The sequence below is a fragment of the Moschus berezovskii genome, chromosome 27 (assembly GCF_049115385.1).
Source record: "Moschus berezovskii isolate FMDL1 chromosome 27, NW_MosBer_1.0, whole genome shotgun sequence".
NCBI classification, from domain to species: Eukaryota; Metazoa; Chordata; class Mammalia; order Artiodactyla; family Moschidae; genus Moschus; species Moschus berezovskii.
The window spans coordinates 7,615,022-7,640,143 of record NC_142486.1 but is presented as its reverse complement, the minus strand read 5'-3'; the positions used below and the strand labels follow the sequence as shown (position 1 = coordinate 7,640,143).

Sequence of the window (25,122 nt, the reverse complement as noted above, 5' to 3'; positions counted from 1 at the left end):
TGGGGTGCTGGGGCCTGGAGCTGGCCGGGTCTCCAGGTGGAAGCCACAGCGGGACCTCTGCCTGCAGGGGAGCCGGGGGAGGCGGGGGGCGGTCAGAGGCCCTCTGGGCCAGCTGCAACCTTGAATCTAGATCAAAGGTGAGAAAGCCAGCCTCTCGAACTGCCCAGTCTCCCAGTGGAATAGTGACGAGGATTCCTGTCCATACTGCCAGGACCTCAATGAGGAAGCCAAGGGCCTGGTCCTTCTCCTCTCCAGGGTCTGGCTTTCACCCGGCCCCACTCCGTCACCTCTCATCTTTCCTCTGCCCTCCCCATCTCCCATTCTTACCCCCAAGGCTCAACTCCACCTCTGGCCCAGCTCTGCCAAAGCCCCCTCCCCGCCCCTCTGGGCCTCTCGGGCCAGCGCTGTATCTCTGCACCTCCCTTCAGGTACTGCCGCCGCTTGTCTCCTGGCCTCACTCGCCCAACGGGGAGGCTGGGCCTCCTGAGACACAGCGGGGAGGCGGACGCTCCCCAGGGAGCCGGTGTGCGGCGCCCCCTCCTCCCCGCCAGGCCCGGGAGGAGCGGGGGGCCCGGACAAGGACGACAGGAGAGCCAGGTGCAGTCCCTAAAACAGGCTCTTTAATAACATTATGTCTTCACTGAAGAGCTTTGCTTTTCCCACCCAGCGCCGGCGGGGCGGGGGGCCGGCAGGGTCCGGCTTTGGACGCCCGTGGGCCATCGCCCGGGGCCGGGGGCCCCAGGGCCTTGGCACCTGCGCGCCCACCTAGTAGAAGGAGTACTGATTCTCCACGGCGCGAGTGTGGCCGCGGGCGCCCTCGCCCGGCCCGGTCTCGGGGGGCTCTTCGGCGCCCCCGCCCGCCGCCTCCAGCAGGCGCTCGGCGCTGTTGCTGCGGCTGCGGGCGCTCAGCGGGCCCTCGGCGGCGGGGCGGGGGGCGCCGGGCACCGACGCGGCCGAAGACGTCGAGGCGGACGAGGACGAGGCGCCGCCGGCTTCCGAGGGCGAGGCGGGCGGGCAGGCGGCCGCGGCGAGGCTGGAGAAGTAGTGCTGGCCGGCCGGCTCGCTCCAGGAGGCGGGCGGCGGGGGCGCGGCGCTGGGCGAGGGCCCCGGGTCTGCAACGGGAGACCGCGGGCGTCAGGGCCGAGGCCGGGTCCCTCCTTCCACGGCACCCCCTCCAGCAGCGTGCAGGCAGGGGCCAGCGCCCCAGGGACGGGTGACCGAGCATCACACAGGGAGGCCCTGACCCCAAATCCGGCGGCCCTAGTTCCAGTCCACCTCCTAGAGAAAGTCCTGGGCATAGGCGGCTGTGGCTCAGACGATAAAGAAGCTGCCTGCAAATGCAGGAGACCCGGGTTCGATCCCTGAGTCGGAAGATCCCCTGGAGGAGAGCACGGCAACCCCACTCCAGTATCCTCGCCTAGAGAATCCCATGGACAGAGGAGCCTGGCGGGCTTCAGCCCACGGGTCACAAAGAGTCGGACCCGACTGACACTTTCCAGTCTTCGTAGGTGCGGCGGACAAACCAACGCGCCACCCGCGTGCCCCGCACCTTCACTCACCCCTCTCCAGCTCGGCGCTCAGCCCCACCCGAGCGGGATCTAAGGGACTCCACCGACTTCCGGGGTGCCCGCGGCCGCCCCCTTCCGCCCGCCGGGAATTTACTCCGGACACGGATCCGCTGGGGCTGTCTCTTTGCCGCCCATCGGGCTGGCCCCGGTGGTTTACAGCAGGTACCAGACCTGGCTGGTGCTCATCCCGTGGGGGCCAGCAGGATGACGCCCTCCCCCACTGCACACCCGTGTGTCTTCGCGGGCCGCGTTAGGGGCGTCTTACCGGGTGGGGGGCCCTGGGCCCGCACATAGCTGCGTAGGGTGATGTCGGCAGAGCCCCCGGACTCCAGCGGGATGGGGTGGGTGTGGAAGTGGCGGAGCATGTCGAGCACAGACTGGAACCACAGGTGCTGCACGTGGCACTGCCCGTGGCCGTTCAAGGACAGGCGCAGGTGCTGTGGGCAGAGTGGGCGTGGTCAGCGAGGGGGGAGGGAGGGGTGTCTTGGGTCCGCCCCCTGCTTGGCAAGTGCCTTTGAAGGTCAGGGGGAGGGCCAGGTCTCACAGAGGCCATATGCGGAGGTGTCAGAGCGAGGGCTTCTCACCCGGGAGCCCCAGCTTGGGAGGGGAGGGTCACGCCGCTGGCGGGCATGGGCACGAGGGCCACGAAGCCGGGACGGGGCTGGAGCGGGAATGCATTCGTCCCTATACTGGCAACACCAGCGTCAGGGCCTTCACGCACCCGCTCCGTCCCTAGTCTCCAGAGGCCCTAGAAGGTAGAGATGCTGTGTTTTGTTTGTATTAATTGCTCAGTCGTGTCCGACTCTTTGTGACCCCATGGACTGTAGCCGGGAGGCTCCTCTGTCCACGGGATTCTCCAGGCAAAATGCTCGAGTAGGGTAGCCATTCCCTTCTCCAGAGGATCTTCCTGACCCAGCGATGGAACCTGGGTCTCCTGCATTGCAGGTGGATTCTTGACTGTCTGAGCCATCAGGGAAGCCCAGAGATTCCGTGTTAGAAATGGGGAAACCGAGGCACAGGGCGGGAGGGACTCGCCCACAGCCACTGGCATAGAGTTAAGAAGAGAACTCATGTTGGGGTGACTCTCCCAGCCCAGCTAGGGGTCTGTTGGCCGTCCCTGCCCAGCTAAAGTCCGGAAGGCTGGAAGCAGCCCCAGGCTGATTGGGGGGGCGTGGCCACAGGTGCCACTCATCCAAGCTGTCGTTGGAGGGGAGTGGGAGGAGCCGGGGGAACTGGGCCCACCCGGCCAGGCACTGCAGGGAGAGAGATGGGCCCCAGGCGTGTGGTCTTGAGTGGTGGGTGAGCCACAGGGCTCTGACTTCAGCCCTTTTTTGCTCCGTATGTATTCCACATGGGGAAGAGTGGCTGTCCCTGGGGTGTGTGTGGTAAGAAGCGGGGTGACAGGAGGGCTTCATGGTGTGCCTGCGATGGGGAGCTGGCCTGGGCACCTACGAACAGGAGAGAGAAGCCCTGGTAGGGAGGGAAGTGTTCCATGGTGGGCCTGACGCTGCCTAGAGAGCTGGAGCGGGGGTCTGAGCCGGGTCAGCCCAGGCTTGGGACGTTGGCTCAGTGTGGGCCTGGAGCGGGAGTCCTGGGGTGCCCCCTCCTCTGGCGGGGACTGACGGGAACCCTGTCCTGGGAGGAGCCAGGGCTGGGTCTGTTTCCTTACCGGAAACTTGAGGAGAGGGGGGTTGAGGTTCCCGCCCACTCTAACCACCCCCGTCCCCCCAACAATCACTGGACTTTCTGTCATGTTTTCCTTTGCGCCTTAGGTATTATTAGCACACAGTGCCCTTCCTCGAGAGCCTGCCATCTGGGCTTGGCCCTGCCCTGTCTGGCCTGCCCCTTCACTTGTCTTCACCTCAAGGATTCCCCATCCATCGTCAAGGTCTTCTACTCTGGCCGGAGGAGCCCGGTGCTCTCTGCTCCCCAAAGCCCTCTTGCCCAGCTCCTCCTGCAGGGTTGTCTGGGGCCCACTGTGTGGCTCTCTTCCACACCCCTGGCCTGGTCTGAGCACAGGCCTGGCCCGGGTTGGCGCCCAGGAGGGACCGGTGAACAGAGCTGAGCAGAGAAGAGGGGTTGTGTGGGGTGGGGGGCGCTGGTTGACCCCAGCCTCTGTACCCAGGTGGCTCCAGGTGGAGACCCTCAGAAGCCCCAGTGCTACGTCATCCCCAATGCACAGGGTCAAAGCCAGACCCTCAGAAGGGCCCAGCCTCCTGTGGGTTCAGCCACAGGCAGGACCCCATCGGCTTGTGGAGACACCATGGCTGGGGCAGCCTGCAGCCCCTTGGAGGTGCGGGAGGGAGGCGGGTGCCTGGAAGCACAGGCAGGAGCAGGCGTGGCCCGTGGGAAGCCATGCCGCCCCCACCATGGAGCCTTACTGCCTGACAGGGGTGCAGCCTCGGGGCCACCCCAGGCTGCTCCCCCCCACCGCCAACCCTGGGCTGGAGGCTTCCCCTGTGTGCGCCCCCAGCACCCATTCCCCAACTTGCCTTGGCCTTGCCCTGGAAGTTGAAGGTCAGCACATACTCCCCGGGCCGGGTCTCACTCTGGCGGATCACGAAGAGGCCGTGGTTCCGGGGCCCGCCCGCCAGCACCAGCTGAGCTGCCTTGATCCGCGACAGCGTCCCGTGGAACCAGGGGTAGTCAGAGAGCTCCAGCTCGGCCTCGGCCTGGGCCTCTGGCTCTGCTGCCTCCTCCGCTGCAGAGGGGGGCACAGAGTGAGGGGCGTGGGGATGGAGGGGCCGCAGGAAGGAGAACAGGGATGGTTCATCTTGATCAGCTTGTTGGGTTTTTGCAGGTCAAATGCTCTTTGAATAACTAAATGTATGAGGTAAATTGAGGCACAGAGGGGAGAAAATAATAGCCTAAGAGGGCAGATTTAAACTGACAAGTCTGGTTTAGCAAATAGCTTAATGATGAGAATGTTTCAAATGAGGGAATGGGAGCCTCGTCTCATTAATAGCAACGGGCCAATGGTTTCTGTTCTCACTCAAGAGATGTTAAATGTCCTACTCATGAACCAGTAACGAAAATCCTCAATAGCCCCAGCTGGTGCACACTTCAGGCTATCTGCTTGTATGTATAACATCAGAAGATGCTTATTTCACAATCACGGGGCAGTTTTCTCTGGAAAAAATTGGTGGGGTTGCTTAATTTCCTGGGGTCACGCTCTTAAGTCAGCAACAAACTTGGGAACAAATCAAGTGTCTTTGTCCCCATCCCCCTGGTTCTGACTCTTGGTACCCCTTTCCGTGAGCGTTTTCTACTGAAACCGGGGCCCATGGGAGGGATCAGGCTCCCAGCAGGGCCTGCAAAAGCCAAAACTTGCTGTGCAAAGAACCCAGGGGGATGAAAGGTCACAGCTTTGGAGGCTCTGGAAGGGCTTGGGAGGGGCCTGTGGGTGCCTGTGGGCTGGGCGGGGGCCCCGGGGCGGGGGCAGGAAAAGGGAGGGCCCCACTGCACCTGTGTTGTTGCTGCCGCCGCCGCCTGGGGACTCCAGGGTCTCCAGGAAGGTCTCCAGCGGGACGTGGACCAGGGATTCGCCGACGGCCTCTTGAGAGCGGCTGTGTGGGGCTGTCACTACGGCTGCCGTTGTCTCTGGGGGCCGGGGTAGGTCCACTGCTGGAGAAGCGGCAGGTGAGAAACAGGCGTGTCTGTCTGTCTGGCTACCTTGGAGCGACCGCCGCCTCCAGCCCTGCCCTCCACTGCTCCAGTCAGCTCTGTGCCCACCTACCCTCCGTCAGGAGCTCACAGCTGCAGGAGGCCACGCGGCTGGCCAGACAGCCTCCCCGGGCACAGGACGGCTCCGCGTCTTCCTCGCTATCCCTGCGAAGGCAAGAATGCCCAACTGTGTCCGGCCATGGGACTCGGACCCCGACCACGGTCGGCTCACGGAGCCAGGCAGAGGCTGACTGTCCCGCGGCCAGCATCTGCTCTGTCTGGCTCGCCTGGGTCCCTCTGCCTCCGTGTCCTGAGATCGCACCCTCAGCTTGCTCAGTGGCCACCACGTGAGTGACCGGGCCATATGGACAGGTCTCCAAGTGCGTGCAGCCATCCCTGAGGTCCCACGACCCCTACCCGCTAACCCCCAAGAGGGGCTGGCCTCCTCCGAGGATCCCGGAGGACCTCCTCTGGGGGCGGGACATGGGGTGGGCGGGGCCTGCGCCGGCCCGGCCCCTCCCCTCCCCTCCCCCCGGGCCTTTGTCTCCCCATCTGTGGCGGCTCTGAAACACCCGCAAAGTGAGGTTCACCTTCACGGGGGCGAGGCAGAGAGTGTGCGGAGCAGATGGCTGGAAGGGTGGCAGGGGAGGGATCAGAAGCACTTCGGGGATGGGAGGGCGCCTGGGAGGCGCTCAGGACTTTAATTGTGCTTCCTTAAATGAAGCTGTTAATTAGAAAGCAGCAGCCCCTCCCCCCGGGGCTTGGCTCACCCCATTGGCAGAGGAGCTGCTGCCAACGGCTAGGCCGGTGCCCTGCCCGCCCCTCCTAGTCCGGGGCTGGGGAACTTCTCCCAGATGGCGCAGCCGGCCTTCCTGCTGTCCTGCCCCCCTGTTTGTTACTAGCCATGGCTTCCCACTGCCCAGACCTATCCGCTTCCTCGGTTGTTGCTGAAGGCGCGGCCTCATTAGCTCTAACTCCAGCCACCCGAGGGCGCTGACATTCCCCGCGACCTCCCGCGCCTCCACTGCCCTCCTCCGCCCCCAGCCCCCTCTGCCTGGCTCAGGCCCCCCTTTCTTTAAGCCTCAGAGAAAGGGCCCCTCTACCAGTACAGCTTCTCTGAACCCCAGGACTGGAATAGGGGGCATCCCCTTTGGTCTTCCATCCCTGGCCCTTTGGGTTCACCCCATCACTACCCATCTATCCCCTCATGGTTTCAGCCTCCCCTGGGAGTGAGAACAAGATGATTCAACTGCCCTCCAGGCCCCGGGACCCTGAACCTACAGAGCCTGCTGGGAGTGGGGTGTGGGGACAGGGAGGGTCCTGGCCAGCACCCACCTGGATTCGACTGCCGTGAGAAGGGCCCATTTCTCAAGCTCAGCTCCTGCCCTCACCAGAAAGCTGCTCCCCGTGAAGGCTCCATCCAGGGCGCAGCCCCACTAGGCCCCCACCCCGTCTACCCGTCCCAGGGGTCTCACCCGGGGTCTACGCAGCCCTGAATGTCAGCCACCCACGAGTGCTTCTGCAGGGAGTCGATGGTCTCCAGGATGTACTCTGCTCCATTCTCCACCTGGGGAGGGGGCGAGTTGAGAGTCCAGAGGTTCCTCCCGCCCCTCCCCCAGGGGGAGCTCCCCCATCTGAGCAGCTGGGAAGACAGTGGGCTCCCTAGCGGAGGGCAGCCCACACGGGCAGCAGCCCCTCTCTCCTGGGCCCACCGCCGGGGATCACTGGGATAACCTCAGTCATCCTCAGGCCCTGTGGATGCAGCCCCCGAGGAGGCCGTGCTGGCTGGGTAAGGGCTGGGGTGGGGGTGGGAGAAGGGCATCATAACCCTCAGTCTGTGGGGGCCCGGCGGGCCCAGCCCTGAATGGTGAGGCTCACCCACTTTTGTACCTGGAACTCTGCCTCTGCGGCCACGTCCCAGGGATAAGCAGCCTCCAGAAGGGAAGCCAGGAGGAGAAAGCCCGACCCAGAGGGTGACTAGGCACACACACTGTCTGATGAACTCTTCCCAACAGCCCCAGGAGAGAGAGGTGGCACTTTCCCCATTGTACAGATGGGAAGGAGAGGTGCGCTAACTGGCTCAGTCACGGCGTTGGGACCCGAACCCAGGTCTCTAATGCCAAGGCCTGGCCTCTGAGCTTCTTGTTTAGTAAGGAGCAGTGGAATTCCTACCCCATCAGAGCTCGGAACTGACTTCCACCCTGCCCTGAACTGATGGGGAAACTGAGGCCTAGAGTGGGCCCGGCAGGTGGGCGCCATGGCCTCAGGACTCCTGAGCCTACTGAGACACAGCGGCCACCTGACTGTCAGGAGTAAGGCTCTGACTTGTCTCAGCCAGCAGATGAGAGAGCCAGGCAGGGAGGGGCCGTGTCCTCAGCCCCCAGACTGGGTGACTCAGGGTCTGGGGTTGGCAAATGTTTGTTAAATGAATAAAGAAGTTCATGATTAAACAAACAGGGCCGAGTAAAAACAGAAACCCAACTGGGCCCCTGGAGAGGAGGCGGGGTGGCCGGTGGCGGGGGGGGGGTGCCCCTCCATGCAGCTTCGGGTGGGTGGAACCAGGCCTCCTTGGGGACTTGGCCTCACAAACACCCTCTGATTCTCCAACGAGGCTCAAGGCCACAGCCCTGGCAGCCCAGAGCCGTGTCCTCAGCAACTCGAGTAGGCCACCCTGGCAATGCGGAGCCTGGGAAAAGGACGGGCAGCCCCCAGACTCACTGGGGTGCCTCCCTGGCTACCCTCAGGGCCTTTGTGCCCGTGGTGGGGCCAGGCGTGTTCCCACACTCCAGTGACAGGGGCATTTGCATAACTGCTGCAGTCTGGCGACCAGTTAGTTCCTGCCTGTGGGGTGGATGCAGCAGCGGGACTCCAGTGGGGGAAGGGGCGAGAGGGAGGAAGTGAAACTCAGGTCCTTCCCCCCAGCCCAGGAGGAAATAGGAATGGGGACCCACATGACGGACGGCACCTGGGCCACTTGTCTCTGGAGCTCGGGCCAGGATTCACGTCTGAGCTTGACATTTGTGGAGGGTCCTGGGATCCCCACCCTGCTGCTGGCCCTTCACCCTCTCCCCCCGAGGGGTCTTCGGGGCCAGGGGTGGGGCTCACCTTGAGCACGAATGTGTTGTCCTTCTCTGGCATCTCCAGGGGCATGGTGGTACGGACCTCGATGATGGCCGACAGGGGGATGCTGACTTTGGGCCTGGAGGCCTGGGAGGCCGGACGAAGGGGCAGTGAGACAGTGGCCCCAGGGCCTCCTGAAGGCCTCTCTCCCCTCCCCCGCTCTCAGAGGTCAGAGCCGCCTCCAGTTTAGGATGCCAGGCAGCCCTGGGTTGGAGGTGTCCCAATTCCCATTTCACAGATGGGTAAGTTGAGGGCGTTCCTGGGAACTGGAGGGACCTCCTCACACAGTCACACAGCAAGTCAGGGACAGAAATGGGACGGATATGGGTCTCCCACCTCTGAGCTCTGAGAGGGGGCGAGCTCTGCCCTGGACACCCTTCCGCCCAGCACACCCACCAGATTTGTGGTTTTTACATTTTTCACCTTGACCTATGGTAAGAAATACATCTGACATGGTGACCCAGTACACACACCTAGGTAAAAATATCTCTGAAACACACGTTTCACCGGATAATATTTACTCTGTGTGTGATGGAGTATGACATTTTCTATTCTATTCTAGTTCATTAAAAAAAAAAAAAACCGCTCGTCTCCTCCTTCAGATTAGATTTGCCACAGTACAGCGTTGGAGACCCTGACGCGGAATGGGATTCCTGGAATTGGGCAGGGCCGTGTCTCCAGGTGGAAGAAAAGAGGCCAGTGTGGGATTTGACCAAGGTGAGCTGGCAGGACTCTCCGGGAGGGCTGCTCTGTGCCTGCCCCCCCAACTCTGCCCCAGAGCTCCTGGCCTTGGCCTGAAGGCCCCCGGGGCTGGCTTGAGACTGAGATTCCTGGCAGAGCTTGAGCTCTGGGACAGGGACTTTTTTAGGAGGAAAGGGAAGGGCCCCACATTGGGTGGGCAGGCGGGTGGGGGTTCCTGGCAGCACTGGCTGCCGTCCAGCAGGCGTCGGGCTGGGCTCGGGGTGGTGACTGCGGGCTCACTGACCATGGCAGGCCCTCGTGCCAGCCAGCCGGGCAGGGCCTGCGGTCCTGGAGCGGGTGGAACAGACAGGTCCACAGAGAAGAGCCGGACTGGGCTCCCGCTGGCGAGAGGCGCGTAATCCTCTGCCTGGCCTTGGAAGCCCGACTGCCTTTCCCTCTGCTCCAGCTCACTGTTCCCACTTGGGTGGATGGAACTATCAGCCTGTTTCGTGCCCCAAGTGAAAATGTTAACTGCTCAGTCGTGTCTGACTCTCTGCGACCCCATGGACTGTAGCCCGCCAGGCTCCTCCATCTACGGGACTTCCCAGGCAAGAATACTGGAGTGGGTTGCCATTTCCTTCTCCACTGATGACCCCAGGCCTTGGCTTATGCAGCGTGAGTCTCCAGCAATACCTGTCCTGGGGCCCTGTCCACCAGTCAACACTTCTGCAGCCTAGGCTTCTCCTCCTTGGGGCCCCCAGAGCATCTTGCACTAACTCCATTGAGGTTGACCCTCCAGCCCAGCAAATACCAGCTTCTTGGTGGTTCCCAGATGGCAGGGGGCCAGCCTCATTGCTTCCTGGGGCCCGGCCTAGGGCTATGAGGGGACCTGAGGTCCAGGAGACTTTTCCTGCAGGGCGGGTAAGGGGGCTGGAGGTCTGACACACGGGGCCGTATGAAAGGGCACTCTGAGGGTCCCAGAAACAGTCCCTGAGCCTGCAGACCCCAAGCCCCCATCTGCTCCAAGGGTGCAACTAGTCCCCCAGGGGCAAGAGAAGGAAGAGCTCTGGACCGTGGGTGGGTGAACAGGATTCAAAGGCGGGAGGAGTGTCAGCTGGGGGGGGAGTCTCCGTGAGGCGCATACATCCTAAACCAAACTCATCTGGGAAATGAGATCTGACCCCTCGCCAGGCCTGCTCCCCCTTCCCACGAAGTTGCTTCTGATTTTGCAAACATTTGCATGAAAAACGGAGGGTCTGAGGCCAGATCAGGGGGTAGGAACCCACTGGCTTTTCTCAGAGGTTGGGAAGGTGATTGCTTAGAGGTTTGGAAAGTGGCCCCCCAGGAACCCTGCGCTCTGCCAGCGGTGAGTGGTGGGCTCAGGAGGGGCTCACGCACCAGCTGTTGCATCCCCTCCCTCGAGGGCAGCTATTTTCAGCCGGGCAGCTGTGGCTGCCACTCAGGGCGCAAAGGCACTCAAGCCCTGCCTTGAGGATGACCCTGGACAAGTCCCATCCTGCTTCCCACCCTCACTGGACCTCAGTCTCTCTGTCTGACGAGTGGTGGCGTCGGGCTTAGTGGTCTGTGATTCTCTCAGGGACCTAAAAGGTGGGGCCTGGGCAGGCAGAAAGCCCTTAGGAAGTCTGGGGGGTCCTGGGACTTGGAGAGAGCGCTTCAGAGAGTTAGTGTGTCCCCCTAGGAAATCACCTCTCCTATGGCTCATGGGCCCCAGACCTTGGGGAGCCCACCCCATCCACCTCCAAGGGGAGAGAGGCAAGGAGGATCGGAGTCCAGACAGACAGGGAGGTGGGGAGGGAGGTGAGGCTCAGGGTGCTAAAGGCACTGGGGACAGGGTGGGCCCAGAGGTGGGTGGGGGCCCTGGGCGGTTCTCGGGGCTGCCACACCAGCACACGCTCCCGCCTCCCAGCTCCTTTCATTCCGAGGACCACCAGGGTGATGGTATAATTAGCTCAGCTCTGCCACCCCCCAGCTCTGTGACTCTGGGCCGGCCACACCCCCTCCATGAGTTTTCCTTTGTTTTCTCTTCTGTGACCTGGGGACCATTGATGCCCACCTTGCTGGGGTCCTGGGAGGATGACGGCTCTCAGAAAGCGGGCACTATTGTTAGTTATTCCCTCCTTCCAAACGAGGCAAGTTTGCCCCCTCTTCCCCCTGCCTGGCCCAGGAGACCCAAAGCTGCCCCCACAGCTTTGATGGAGACCCCCAGGAGGAGGGGAGAGCGTGGTGCACTCAGGTGAGCAAGATGCTGCTAAGGGCAAGAAACTTAGCTTTTGAAACCTGGGCCAGAAGGGGGCCACCTGGGCCGGGGCTGGGCTGGAGCCTGGCAGCCAGGCAGACGTCTCCTGAGCCGACTGCAGACCTCCGGCAGGCCCCCTGAGTGTGCCAACGTCACTCCTTGCCTGCCTCTCTGGGGAGGCTCCAGCCACCCAGGGGTTCCAGGTGAGGAAGACAGGAGTCCAGGCAGCCAGGCTCTCCAGTACCCCCTACCTCCCAGAACAGTACCCAGCACCCCTTCTGCAGCCAGAGGGTCTTTCTGACCCCTCGCAGGCTTGAGGGATGCTTGAGGGATGACTTGTGGGGCGGTGGGCCGGCACTCCAGGCTCCTGACCCGGAACTCTCCATCTTGCCGACCCCCTAAGACCGAGGGGTGCTGGAAGCCTGGTCCTCCACGATCCGCCCTCCCAGGGCAAAGGGGGCGGGCCACTCACCTTGGGCGGCACGAAGAACTCCAGGCGGAAGCGCTCGCCGGCCACCGCCCTGCGCAGGAGCAGGCGGCACTTCTGCCACTGGGCGGCGCCCCCGGGGCCCGAGGCCGCGTCGTCGGCCACCATGAAGCGCAGCGCGCCCTCGCGCTGGATGTCCAGCAGCTCCACCTTGGCGGCCAGCGTCCGCGACAGCCGCAGGCGCCGCATCCACTTGTCGCGCGGCTCGGCCGGGGGCTCGGCGGCGCGCGGGCCGGCGTCGGGCTCGGGGGAGGCGCGCCGGTGCCACATGTCGCGCACGCCGTCCACCACGCACAGGCTCATGTTGCGCAGCGAGAAGCCCTTGCGGACGCGGGCCTTGGCCGCCGTGGCGGCCGACACGTCCTCCGAGCTCCGCGAGTGGCCGCAGGGCGCGGCCTTGGGCGCCGGGGGCCCCGTGGGCCCGGGCTCCATGGCGGCCGGCGGCCCGGCCGCCAGCACGCGGCGCACCTCCTCGCCGAACACGTCCAGGAAGTTGGCGGCGAAGTGGCGGGAGAAGGAGGTGCCGGCGTCGGGCGTGTCGTAGGCCGGGTTGTCCCGCAGGAAGCGGCAGAACTTGTGCGCGAAGTCCACGGCGGCCGCCTGCGCGTGCAGCTCGCAGAACTGCCGCCAGTCCGGGACCGGCACCGGGACCGGGACCGGGGCGGCACCATTCATGGCTCCCGTCCCATCGCAGCCCCCGGAGGCTGCGGGCGAGAGGAGCCGGTGAGTCAACTCCCGACCCCTGGATCGGAGCGCCCACCCGCTCCCGCTCCCCCGGGACGGTGTGCAGCCGCCTTTCTCGGCGGCGCCAGTGTGTGGGGACAATCGGGAAGGTGGGACACGTCTCTGCAGGAGGGAGGGGGACCCCGCCCCCTCCATTCACTCTCTCTTCAAACAGCAGTCTCAGGGAACCCCAAAGTCATTCCTGGGTCTGGGGCAGGAGGCCAGGATGACCGGTGCTTTCAAGTGGAGTCCCTAATGAGCCTCCAGTGACCCCCTTCTGAGGGTCCCCAAAGTTTGGAGGACAGGAAAAAGTCATGCGCAACCCTCTTGGCTCTACCCTTGAAACTTGCCAAGAACACCACTCCTCCTCCACCCACTACCATCCAGGCTGCTGTCCCAGGACCCAGGCAACCCCTTCTCCACTTTAGCAGCCTCTTCACTGCCCTCCCTCTGCACCCCTCCTCTGGAAATTGATCTTATCCCCCATAGCCTGTTCTCCACCCAGACACCCAGTCATCATTTCTAAAACCAAAGACAGATCAGGCCCTCCCCTGCTCAGGACCCTCCAATGGCTCCCGCTCCACTCAGAGAAAAAGCCACTGGCCCCCACACCTCCTGTGACCTGCCTCCATCTGACTCCCCATGTTTATCTCCCACAACTCTACCTGTTGCACACTATGCCCAGGCCCCACCCAAGTCTCACCACAGGGCTTCTGCACTTGCGGTTTTCTCTTGAATGTGCCTGGAATGTCCTTTCCCTCACACTGCCTCACGTCCTCCAGGTTTCTGCTCAAATACTATCTTGCCCGATAGCTTTCCTTGACCACCGCTCTATTGAGAACAAGACGGTCTCAGGACTTCCCTGGTGGTCCAGTGGTCAAGACCTCATGCTCCCTCTGCAGGAAGTGTGGGCTGGCGCCCTGGTCAGGGAACTAGGATCCTGCGTGCTTGCTTGTTGGCACAGTGTGTATCCCCAACTCATAGTGTTTATCCATTTGCTTGGTTGTATTGTCTCCCAGGCACCCCACCCCAGCCCACCCTGCACCACACCCTCCCCTGAAAATGCCGCCTCCACAAGGCAGCAGTCTTGACATCTTCTAAGTGGCTGTGTCCCCAGTGTTGGGCAGGTGGCAGGCACTCAGTAAACACTGAATCAATGAACACCAGGCATGTCACAGCTGTCCCTGCCCAGCCCGCACACGGGGCCAGAGAACACACAGCTTGCTAGTGGCAAGTCTGGGATTCTCACGCTGACTCAGAGACTTCGAGGGTCATCTCCCAGTGTGGATCCAGTATGGCAAGCTCTTCATACTGGCCTGGAAGGTGTTACCTCTTCATACTTCTTACCATTATGGTGGACTGACTACCTTCTCTAATTGTTCCCTCCAGTGTGTGTGTGTGAGTGTGCGTGTGTGCACGTGTGCTCAGTTGTGTCTGCCTCTTACGACCCCATGGACTGTAGCCAGCTCTGTCCATTGGGTTTCCCGGGCCAGAATACTGGAGTGGGTGGCCATTCCCTCCTCCAGGGGAACTTCCCAACCCAGGGATCGAACTTGGGTCTCCTGCATTGCAGGCAGATTCTTTACCATCTGAGCCACCAGGGAAGCCCTGTTTCCTCCTGAGGGATTGCCAGACTGCAATCCCTGGTGCGTGGCTAGCCGTCGGGGGCCCTGCCTCCTCATCCCCCGAGTGGCACCCCTCCTGGGGGCACAGGCCATTCATTCTGTTTATGCATCCCCCCCCGCAACAGGCCAGGGTGAAAATCACTGGAGAAAAAGTGGGGCGATGTGGATCTGCCCTGACTTGGGGAGCCCCTGTCTGGGGGGGCCGGTGGGGGCAAGGGGAACTGAGATGGCGGGGTTGTGCCCTCACCTGCCTTCCCCAGGATTCCCATGATTCCTGGCCTGGCCCTTCCCACACAGGTGCTCTTGGGAGCACCACCTCATCTGTCCTCTGGGATCCAAGCTGTGTAATTAAATGCCGGGTAAAAATAGCTTCCCCACTTCTGTGAGATCATCTGCGGGGCCTCTGGACCGCAGGGCACTGGGGGATTCCCTCTCACCTGGGGGGGCAACCTCGGCCTTCGACCTGCACTCAGTAACCACAGCACAGCCCTGGGGGAGGCAACAGGCCTGTGAGGAGGCCACTGAGCCCGGAGGACAGTTTTCCAAACCAGCGGGTTGCCTCAGAGACTCCCAGGCCGGCATTCAGGGGGAGAGGAGCAGGGAGTTGGGAGGGCTTCCTGCCAGCAAAGAGGACCAAGAGTGACCTCCCTGCAGGCATGAGCAGTAACCTGGAGAGGGACTCTTCAGGTCACAGGGGAGGGGCTGGGGGAGAAGTGGGGCTGAGGCACCCATGAGCCTGGTTCACGCTGGGCCTTTCTCCTGCCCTGCCCTTCCTCCCTTCTCATCTGGCTAACTCCCACTCAGCCCTCAAGAGTGAATTCAGGGGGCCACTTCCTCCAGGAAGACTTCCCTGACCTCCCCAGCCCAGGCTGAGCTCCAAGTCCCCTTCTAGCTAGCGAGGTGCTAAGGGCAGAGTGTCCCAGGCATCTGTGTCTGCCTGTCTCCCATCTACCACAGGCACTCCTGGGGGCAGAAGGTGGGCCTGAGTCATATGCCAGGAGTGAGGGTGGGGCAGGAACGCGCCTGCCACCATCACTGGGGCCTCGCCCGACCTGTGGCAAGCGGGCCTTTCCGGGGGTGGGATGGGGACATGGGGCCCTAAGGCTAAGCGTGGGAAGTCCAGCCCTGGGCTCCGAGCTCATCCATTGACCCAGCAAGGTAGCGCTCCCCACAGGGTGCATCAATATTCCCTGTTCCACTGTGACCACCAAGGAGGGTCAGACCAGGTGACAGGGCAGCCTGGGAGGGGCTCGCCCCTTAGTCAGCAGCAGGTGAGGATGCCCCCCCACCTGCTCACAGGGCAGGTGGGGTGGGGAGGAAGCCAGTCCCACTGCCTCGAACTCAGGCATCAATCCCCTCTTAGCAAGGAGACTGGCCAGTGCAGGGACGGGAGCCACGGGAGAGGCTCTCAAGATGGGGAGGGGGCCCAGCTAGGCCTCACTGGAGGCAGGGTGGGACTCAGAGAGGAGTCTGCCAAGGGCAGAGGGCGATGACCGTGCCCTGGGCAGGGACTGGCCTGGGAAGCACCGACACTGGCCCTGCCTTGCTCTCCTCCCCTCCCCGTCCCAACCACTTGCTGGCGACTCAGGAGCCCATGGGCTCGATGCCCGGACCAGCAGCCGTCGATGTCCCCTGGGTCCAGCTGGGCTACACAGAGGTGACAGGGGTGGTACAACCGGGGGTAAAAGCCACGGGCAGGGGGCCAGCAGGGAGCCCCGGCACTAGTTACAGTCATGGCTCCCTGTAAAGGGAGGCTGCAAGCCACAAGAAAGAGGGCTCAGCGCCAGCAGGGATGCTGGAGCGCTGTCCGCAACTGCCCGGGGGCCCAGAACGGGCGGAGACCAAGCTCCGCGACTTTGCTCAAGTGGGCTCCAGGCCTGACGTCTTTGCTCTCTAGGTGAGGGCTGCTGACTTCACCTCCAACCTCTGGGTCTGTTTCCTCACTTTAAGAGTGAGGATGAGGGACTTCTCTGGAACCTTAGTGGTTAAGAATCTGCCTTCCAACGTAGGGGACGTGGGTTTGATCCCTGGTCGGGGAACTAAGATCCCATATGCTGCTGGGTTTCCCTGATGGCTCAGAGGTAAAGAATCCACCAGCAATGCAGGTTTGATCCCTGGGTCGTGAAGATCCCCTGGAGGAGGGCATGGCAACCCACTCCAGTATTCTTGCCTGGAGAATCCCATGGACAGAGGAGCCTGGAGGGCTACAGTCCATGGCGTTGCAAAGATCTGGACATGACCGAGCAACTGAGCACTTGTGCATGCTATGGGGCAACTAAGCCCACGCGCCATGAGGGAGCCCCATGCACCACAACGAAGACCCGATGCAATCAGATAAATGTTAATAATAATAATAATATAAGGCTGACGGACTGCCCTTTGCTGGAAGGACAGCACAGGAGGTGGCCTCTGCAGTGTTCTGATCCATGTGTCCCTGTGGGCAGCGCTGGGGCTCCCCTCACCTCTGGGTGGAGCCAGGAGGTAGTCTCTAGGGACCAGCCAGGCTGACTCCCAGTCATTCATTCTGGAGGGGACCACAGGCCCAGGGGTGTGAAAAGCAGAGCTTCAGGGGGAAGGGACCCCGAAGGTCCCAGAAGCAGGGTGGGCGCCGTCACCAGCCCCCACGGTCTGGGCTGGCGGGGAAGGTTTATGGGTTGAAGCCAGCAGGCCCAGAGTTCCCCCTTCTCCAGCAGCTCCTCGGGAATTCCCTCCTCCGTCTCTGCCTGCATGGCTTTCCAGCCAGCTGGACCTCCTGCCTCACTCAGCTGACTATTCAAATTCTGCCCCCTCTCCCGGCTGTGTAAAAACCCTCTCCTGTGTAAAAACCCTTTCCTGTTCCAGGAAGCCTTCCTGGACACTAGCCCTTCCACCCTGAGCTCCCGTGGTCCCTGTGGTTCTCAGCCCTCTTGCTTCCATGAGCAGGGTCCCCCCTCTCCCCCTTTTCTGGCCCCAGGGAGCCAGAAGAAACTTGCCTGGTCAGCTTGGGACAGCCACAGGCTGGGCAGTGGGAGATCCGGGCTGTGTCTTGGGCCAGGCCCTGTGTCTCCTGAGTACTCGGCTCCCCATCCATAAAGTGAGGTGTAGGAGCAGTGGCCTCCAGGGGCCCCTGACTGTCGTGGCCCTTGACCCTGAAGGCCAGGGTCCCACAGTCCCTGCAGGGGCGGGACCAGGGACAGGCAGGAGGTTGTCTCACCTTCATGGGCTTCTCCTATGAGGACTGGGATGGAGACCCAGGGAGTCCCACTCTGCCTGGTCTGGGCATCAGGCGGTGGGCCCCACACCCCCAGGGGCCCTAGGTAGGCAGACCACCCTTCCCAATCCATCACCCTGCGGTTTCTTCCAGGCCCAGCCAGGCTGTCTGGCTTCTCCTCCTGGAAAAAATGTTTTCTGTTCCCATCATCCCAGGGCCGGAGGGCGATGGCATGGGGGCTTCAGGGAGGCAGGGCAGGGGAGGGGTGGGCGGGGAGGGGAAGCCTAATCGTGTCCCTGCCTGGTGCCTTTCCAAGCCGTGGACTCTCCTCACCCCTCTGCCAAGAACCCAGACGGGAGAATCCCCCAACCCCCACCACAGTTAGATGCCGGGGAGAGGGGGCGGCTGGCCTTCCGGTGGTAAAAATAGCGCTGACAATTGGAAAAGGAAAAAAAAAAAAAAAGAAAGCCAGCCGTCAGCCCCCAGTGGCACGCAGTTCCGGACCCCTCGGCCAGGTCATTTCTTAAAACATTAATGAGGCGGCCTAGCCATCCCACTAATGGGCCAGCGACCAATAGATCGACCGCGCGGTGGGCAGCGGCCTGGAGGGCAGGGAGGCACCAGAAGGGCCCAGGGCCACACTTGTGGGGGAGGGGGTGTTCCTGGGAGCCCCAGCTGGAGCTGGCCTCCCTACTGCCTGAGACCCCGGAGGAAGGGACAGCGGCTCTGCAGAGCAAACCAGCCACCCAGCACCCAGCAAGTCTGCCTCCTGGGTGGGGGGCAGGGCCTGAGTGGCACCCTTCCTCTGTGCTCTGTTCTGGGCTGGGGAAACCAAGGCCTCCTCCTGGGGCCCCCCAACACAAGAAGAGGAGACAGGGCCTCCCTTGGCTGCTCCTGGCCTTCCAGGAGGCTGGCCCCAACCGTGCCCTCTCCTCTGGGCATCTCAGGACCTGGCCTGGTCCAGCTGACTGTCCACTTTACCACCAAGGCTCCTTCCAGCTGCCTTCATGGCCTCCTGGGACCGTATCCCCCAGGCCCCTCTCTGCACCCCGTTCCCTGCAGCAGAGACAACCTTCGGGCCCTGAGAAGGTGCCCCACAGGGCAGGCTCTGAACCAAGGCCGCCTGAGAGAGGGAGGTGCGGCTGAAAGTCCTAGACCTTCCCCACCCAGAATACCTGTGCTGACCCATGACCCTGGCAGGAGGCAGAAGTGGGTGTGATTTCTGGTCTTAATGCTTTTGACTGGGTGGGGACTTTGCTTCAGAGTGGGTGTGGGGAGGAGGCTGCTCTGATTAGTGACAGGCAGGGACAGGTGCGGATTAAGAGCCCTCTTAATACTCTGCCCCCCGTATGTGTGTGTAGGGGGAGTGGGGAGAAGTGCGGGACTCAGGTGGTCCTGGCTTTTCCAGCATCAGTTTCCATAGCTGTAATGTGGGACCGGTCTTGGTTGCCCATGCAGACCTGCCTGCTCCTGGTCCAAGGCCAGTACCGAGGAGCGTCTTGGGGAGGTGGCTGTTAAAAGCCCTGTGCCGTCACGCCTGCCACACAACTCCCAGCCTTTGCCATCGTGGGACCGGGGAAGCCCTTCCGCTTAGCCCCCGGGATATCACTGATGCCCCTGACCTTGACAAGTGCTGCTGGCTCTGGGACCTGCAGACCCCTGGTCCTAGGGGGCCCCCAGAGCTGCAGTCGACAGCTGCTCGTATCACAGGGGCCCCGTGGCCAGGGCATCTCCCCTCCTCCACATCTGACCGTTTGACACTTGGGACAGCAAAGTGGTTAAAAGCGTGAGATCTGGAGCCAGAATGACTGGGTTTGAATCCCAGCTCCTCCGCTTCTGCGCTGTGTGACTCAGCCTCCGGGGGACCTCAGTTTCCTCATCCGTCAAATCAGCAGGTAAAACAGCACTGACCTCAAAGGGCTGTCATGAGGATTAAATAAGCAATTTATTTAAAAATCAAAGCTCCTCTGCTTCTACTTCCTAAATGTCGTGTGTTCACTCCCTCTTTTCCTCCCACTCCTCTGGGCAGAGGATTCCTCCTCAGCCCCTGACTAATCCAAGCTCCACAGGGGGGCCAAGGTCATCTTCCTAGGCCGGGACCCACATCCAGCGGGGCTATGCCCCTGCCCTCACATCCTCCTCCCTGCCAGGAAGGGAGGATTCTCCCATCACACAAATGAGGAAATGAGGTTCTGGGAAGGGAGGTGACTAGTCCCCCATTCCTGGATGTACCCTGGACTCCCCTGTGGGTCGGGAGCCGTGCTGGCGGGTCCAGGGCCCCAGATGGGTGAAAGGAGTCATGTGGAGTCAAGTTCAGGTCTGTTCCCTTCTACAGCACATGGTGCTCCCAACAGGGCCCTGCCCCTGTGGAGCCCTCACTCTGAGGGCACAGTAGGGGGACCCAGGCCCCGCCCTGGGAAAGCAGGTGGCCATTCTGACTCCTTGAGGGGGAGCAGGGGAAGCCAGGGCTGGGTCCTGCAGGAAGCCAGTGTCAGAGGAGCAGGGAGTGGGATCCAGGACAAGAAGCTGTGTCAGGGCCTGGGGGCTTAGGAGGGGAGCCTGTTCTCCTTCAGGAGCGCCTGGTGCTGGACAGTTCCTGGACGGGCTCTGGAGGTGGAGAGCAGGCTGGGATGGCTCTAGCTGCACGGGCCCTGCCCTCCTGGGGGTGTGGAGCAGATGCACCAACCCCTCTCCAGCCTTGGCCTGAGCCCTGCACAGTCTCTCCTCTCCCGGTGTTAGGGATCTCACCTAGGACCCTACTCACACCGCTCCCAGACCTCCCTGGGCCCAGCCCCCGAAATCTGCCGGACACCCCCTTCAACCCCCACCACTTAGCCCACCAGTCTGCCTTCTGGCTTTATCACGACACACACACCGGCGGCTCCTGAGACCTCAGCACCTCCTTCGGTTGAGTATCCCAGACCTCTGGGTACTGCAGAGGCTTACAGAGCTTCCCCGGGCATCTGGGCAACAGATCTCCCAGCCTGGCTGATCTCCAGGCACCTCAAACTCACCACCTCCAAGTTCTAATACATCCTCTTCCTCCAACCCCTGCTTGTCCACTGCTTGGGGTCTCAGCACGAAGCCCGGCATCTCCTCACCTGTTCCTCTGCCCCAGTAGCTGATGGGCCCCTGAGCCCAAGGAGGCTCTTTTGTCTCTGCCCGACCCCTCCCCTCACCGCCATCCCTCCACAACACCGTACGGCTGTGTCCTGTCTTCTCCACCAGACCATGAGCCCCAGCTGGGTGTTACACTCGCCCCCAGGTGGGCCCTAGACACAGAGGGTCGGAAGTTTCGGGAGAATGGAGCCCAAACCAGAGAAGCCCAAAGATGCTCTACTCCCACTCATGGTTCTGCCCAAAAACAGGTGTGGCCGTGAATTCCCCTAGATATTGAAGAGTCACCCTGCTGTCCCCTGGGACAGAGCTCAGCCATTAAAACAGACCCACCCAGGTGAGGCGGGGGAAGAGAAACCTCCCCAGTTCCCAAAGCGGCCATCGCCCCTCCGGTCCTACGCAGACAGTGAAGGAGCAGGAAGCGAGGCAGGCCCTAAGACCTTTGAATGCCATGGGGACAGCAGGCAGGAGGCCCAAGGTCCCTAAACCCCCAGTTTCCTACAACGCTGAATAGACAGGCAGTGCAAGAGGTAGGAACCGGATTCTCGTCAGAGAGTTGGTTTGGAAGCTTGGCTTATTGGTTGAGTGACTTTGGACAAATCATTTCACTTCCTTGAATCTGTTTCCTTCTCTGCAACATGGGGATAATAATAGTACCAAGCCCCAGGGTTGTTGTGAAGATTACATGAGAAACAGCACAGACGCCCTCAGCCAGCAGCAGTCAGCTCGAAACCAAGCACTCAGCCCTGGGAGTGGGGTGGGAGGGCTCCACCTGGATGGGGGTGGTGTCCCACCTCCTAGGGAAGTTCACCCTTTGGTATGTTCTCCCTAGGAGACCCACAAAGCAGGGAGGAGGGGGTTAGAACAAATTTTAAACAGGTTTTTTTCAGAGTAAGGGTAAGAAGAAAAGCACATGCATTAACTCTTGATCACTTAGACCCACTCAGTCATCCCGCATCAGAATCTCCTGCCCATCCTCACTCTCGCCCTCTAGAGGGGGAGAGGAGTAGAGGGAGGCGGCTGGTGGGAACCTGTCGCCCAAAGCCCACAAACACCCTGAACCTCACTTCTGCCCCCCACTGCCAGACCTCCCCCAAAGTTCTTAGAGCGGACAGGTTCTAGGTCACTCCCAGTCAACTGGCCTCCTGGATGGGGCAGGGAGGCCAGGATGGAAGAGATCTGTTCAAAGTTGGGGGCAGGGATGGGAGGGTTCAGATCTTCCTCCCCTCCCCAACAGAGGTAGCCAAAGCCTCTTAGGGTAACCACCCCCTGGCTCCTCCGACCCTCTCAGGGGTGCCCTTTCACCCCATGCTCAGCGACTTGTGTCGGGGGGACAACTTCTGCTTGTCACCCAGCTAGGAGGGAGGCACCACCATCCCCATTTTACTGGGCAGACGGTGGAGGGTTCACTCCAGGTCTGACTCCCAGCCCTGAGGCTCTCCCCTGCACCAGCTGGCTTATCTTTGTCCCCAGGACACTCTCGAGGCCGTCGAGTCCGCCCTGCGCGGTTCTGGAGGGGTCCCAGTGATTGCAGACCTCTCCCCGCTAAAGGCCGCACTTCGTGGGCCGCTGGGGTCCCCGCCTCTGCCCGGTCTCGGCCCGCCGGCTGGCGCGGTGCCGGGCCCCGCGCCGCCCGCAGGTTCATCAATGGCGAGGCCGGAGGGCCTGAATGGAGGGCACGAACCCGCCCCTTCTTAAAGGAGCCGGCCTCTCCGGCACCCGCAGCGATCCTCCCCACACTACCGAGGACTGCCGGAGGGCTCCCGGGGTGGGAGGGTCGGAACCGAGACCGTGAGAAAGAAGGCCTGGGCCAGATGGAGGGCGTGCCGGCCGGGCGAAGCCGATCTGGACAGGGTCCCTCCTGTGGCCCGCACCCTCATTTCAGGTCGGCCTTCCCCCCGCCCCGCAGCCTAAGGAAGAGACCCCCAGCGCTCCGCCCTCCACCCCAAGCCCTGGCCAGTGACCCCCTCCTCCAGGGGGCCCACCGAGCTCGCCCACCACCGGGCCTCGGCCCAGGGAAGGGGCGGGGGGCGCAGCTGCTCCGGAGGCGGCTCGGCCCCTCCCGCCACTCCCGCCCAGCCCGGGCTGGTGGAGGGGGTCTGTCTAGAAGCCGATCTCTGCCGGGGGCGCATCTCCTCCTTCGCGCTCCCTCCCACCCGCGCACACAAAGACAACACGCGCGGACCGGGGCGCGTGGGGCCGAGCTCTCCGGAGCAGCGGTGCGTACACAACACGCTCGCCCTCAGGGACCGACCGGGTTCAGAGTGACGGGCTGGGGGGACGAGGGAACTGGGAGGACAAGCAGGCCGTACCTACAGGCGCGCAGCTGCGGCCGAGCGGGCCGGGGCGCCGGCGGAGCGCTGCCCGGACCGCGGCCGGCCTCCCGGGGCCCGGCGGCGCATGGCCCGCGGCGGGTTCAGGCTCCCTCCGGGCGGGAGCTGGCGTTGGCTGCGGCTCCTCCCTCCGTCGTCCACAACCTCGAAGGCTCGTGCGCTCCTCGCGGGCCCGGCGCGGCCCCGGCTCGGCTCTCCTGGCGGCGGAGCTCCGCGCGCTCCGAGCTCCGCGCGCTCCAAGCTCAGCCCCGCGCGGCGCGCGCACCCCGCCCCGTTCCCGCTCCCACCCTCCGCCCGCGCGGCGCGCGCCCTCCCGGCCCCGCCCCCGCCGCGCGCCCCGCCCCTCCCGCCATCCCGGCCCCGCCCCCGCCGCGCGCCCCGCCCCTCCCGCCATCCCGGCCCCGCCCCCGCCGCGCGCCCCGCCCCTCCTGTCCTCCCGGCCCCGCCCCCGCCGCGCCCCCCGCCCTCCGCGGAGCCTGTTCGGCGCCCGCAGCTGCCGCTCGCTCCCTCCGTTGGCGGCGGCTGGGCGGCCGAGCCTTGGGGCCCCGGGGGGTTAGGAACTGGCCTGCAGCCGCCCCATTGGGGGCGAACGTCCGCGGCTGCCCTGCCTCGCGGAGCGGGCTCCGGGCCAGGCGCCGAAATCCCCCCGGCCCCGAGCGGAGACGTCCCTGGGAGTCCGGGATGGTGGCCCCGGGAGCGCGGCCGGTGGGGGCCGGCTGGGTGGCCTGAGTAAGTGGAGTGTCTGGGGCGTGGGCGCTCCTCGGGGACGGGCGCCCGGCGGGGACCCGGGACCCTCCGGCGAGGGGACAATGGGAGTCTCGAGAAAGCCCAGATGTCGCAACGGGGGGAAGTCAACGTCTGGTTCTCATAAATCCGGACGGCGAGCACCACGCCCCCTCCCCTCAGCGCTTTCAGTGCCGGAAATCGCCCAGGGCAACGGGGCAGAGAAAACCTAAGCAGGGTTCCCACCTCCCCATCTTCACAGCCATGGGGACGCTGACGCCACACGGGGAGGGAGGTCTTCAGAGGTCATACAGGGGCTGATGGGGGCGGGGCGGAGACACAGCCCTGTCTTCCTCACCCCTAGTTGGTTCTGCAGCCCCCCAAACCTGGGGCGTAAGTTACTGCAGATCTCAGTCTGGATAACAAAACAAAGACTGCTGCTGGCCTTTGCAAAAACTTGTGGACTGACTGCTGGTGAGCTGGGAGCCTCCAGGAGGCTTCCCAGAAGAGCCAGAGGGGCTCCTACAGGCCTGGAAGGTGCCCAGGAGGAGCAGAAGGGCATCAGCGTGAGAAGTGTGGAAGCCAGATCAGAGATCAGACATAGGGCTTGCTCTTTGGGGATGTGGGGCTCCTCCTCCCCTCTCCCTTCTTACCTGCACTCCAGGCCCTCAGCCCTCACTGCCAGTGGCTCTCCATCTCCCAGCCCTTGCTAAGCCTCTGCAGCCCCACATCTGGCTGTTCTGTGATCTGCCGTGGTCTCCCAGGAGCTGTGGCTGGGAGCTGCCTCCATCTGTTACCCACCCCCACCCATGTTGACCTCTGACCTTTGTAGAGAGCCCTTTAACCTTTCCCAAAGCCATTTCACATCTCTCATTTCCCAAGATGCAGAAGAGGCAAGGAAGGGTTTTTATCCCGGTCTTGAGGATGAAAAGGGTGGGGCCTCAAGAGGAGCCATGGGTTGGTGAAGGTGGAGACTGACCCCAAGGCCTCGTCTCCTGCCCTCCTGCCAGCCAGCCCTGGGTTCCCTCCACAGTGGCGCTAAAGCAATGCAGGCCTGGTCTGCGGCCCTGGTACCTGGCCCCTACCTTTCCATATGCAGACTGGCCACTATCTCACCAGGACATGCCTAGCAAACCCTTGAAGGCTTAGGTGCAATGCAGACCAGCCATCCTTTGGAGCTACATGGAGGCCTGGACATCCGGCTGGGATTCAGACCTTCGAATGGGGCTGGAAGGGCTGTGGGAGTAAGGCGGTGGGTGGGAGGGTAACTGCCTGCAGAGTGGTAAAGGGAAGGAGGGAGACTCCACACTGGGCAGCCTGGCTGTGGGCCCCACCCTCCTGGGTGGTGAGAGAGCCTACCCACCCCAGCCCCCCACCCCCAAACTAACCTGGTTCCAAGTGCTGGGCTGAGCTCCACTGGTGGAGCTCCACTGGTGGCCAGTCATTGGCCAGGGAGGGTCGCGGAGTGTGGAGCCCTAGGCAGGACAATAGTGCTGATACCTAGGGAGGAGGAAGTGAGGGGGACTCCGACCTACAAGAAGGAACTGGTGGGAGAAGTGGAAGTGACCGGGGCGGGGAAAGAAAGTGGGGTGTGTGTGTGTGTGATTAGCCGAGAGCAGCTTTGTCCTGGGGACA

General features: G+C 62.9%; 1 protein-coding gene across 4 annotated transcripts; it reads right to left on the bottom strand.

Annotated features, from left to right (window-relative positions):
- Positions 1 to 598: 598 nt before the first annotated feature.
- SH2B2 (SH2B adaptor protein 2) lies at positions 599 to 24,993 on the bottom strand. 4 transcript variants are annotated; one of them, XM_055410116.2, is made up of 9 exons: positions 24,876 to 24,993; positions 11,762 to 12,480; positions 8,337 to 8,438; positions 6,707 to 6,798; positions 5,305 to 5,396; positions 5,034 to 5,192; positions 4,061 to 4,269; positions 1,834 to 2,005; positions 599 to 1,112 (listed from the first exon to the last, which is right to left on the bottom strand). In XM_055410116.2, exons 2-9 carry the CDS (start codon positions 12,449 to 12,451, stop codon positions 766 to 768), a joined length of 1,863 nt encoding a protein of 620 aa, XP_055266091.1. In that variant the 5' UTR covers positions 12,452 to 12,480; positions 24,876 to 24,993; the 3' UTR covers positions 599 to 765. The 4 variants fall into 4 exon arrangements, with proteins under 4 accessions (XP_055266091.1, XP_088689300.1, XP_055266094.1 ...); XM_088833174.1 differs by lacking the exon at positions 24,876 to 24,993 and adding an exon at positions 22,744 to 23,037; XM_055410119.2 differs by lacking the exon at positions 24,876 to 24,993 and adding an exon at positions 22,744 to 22,876 and having other exon boundaries at positions 5,034 to 5,189.
- Between the last annotated feature and the right edge of the window lie 129 nt (positions 24,994 to 25,122).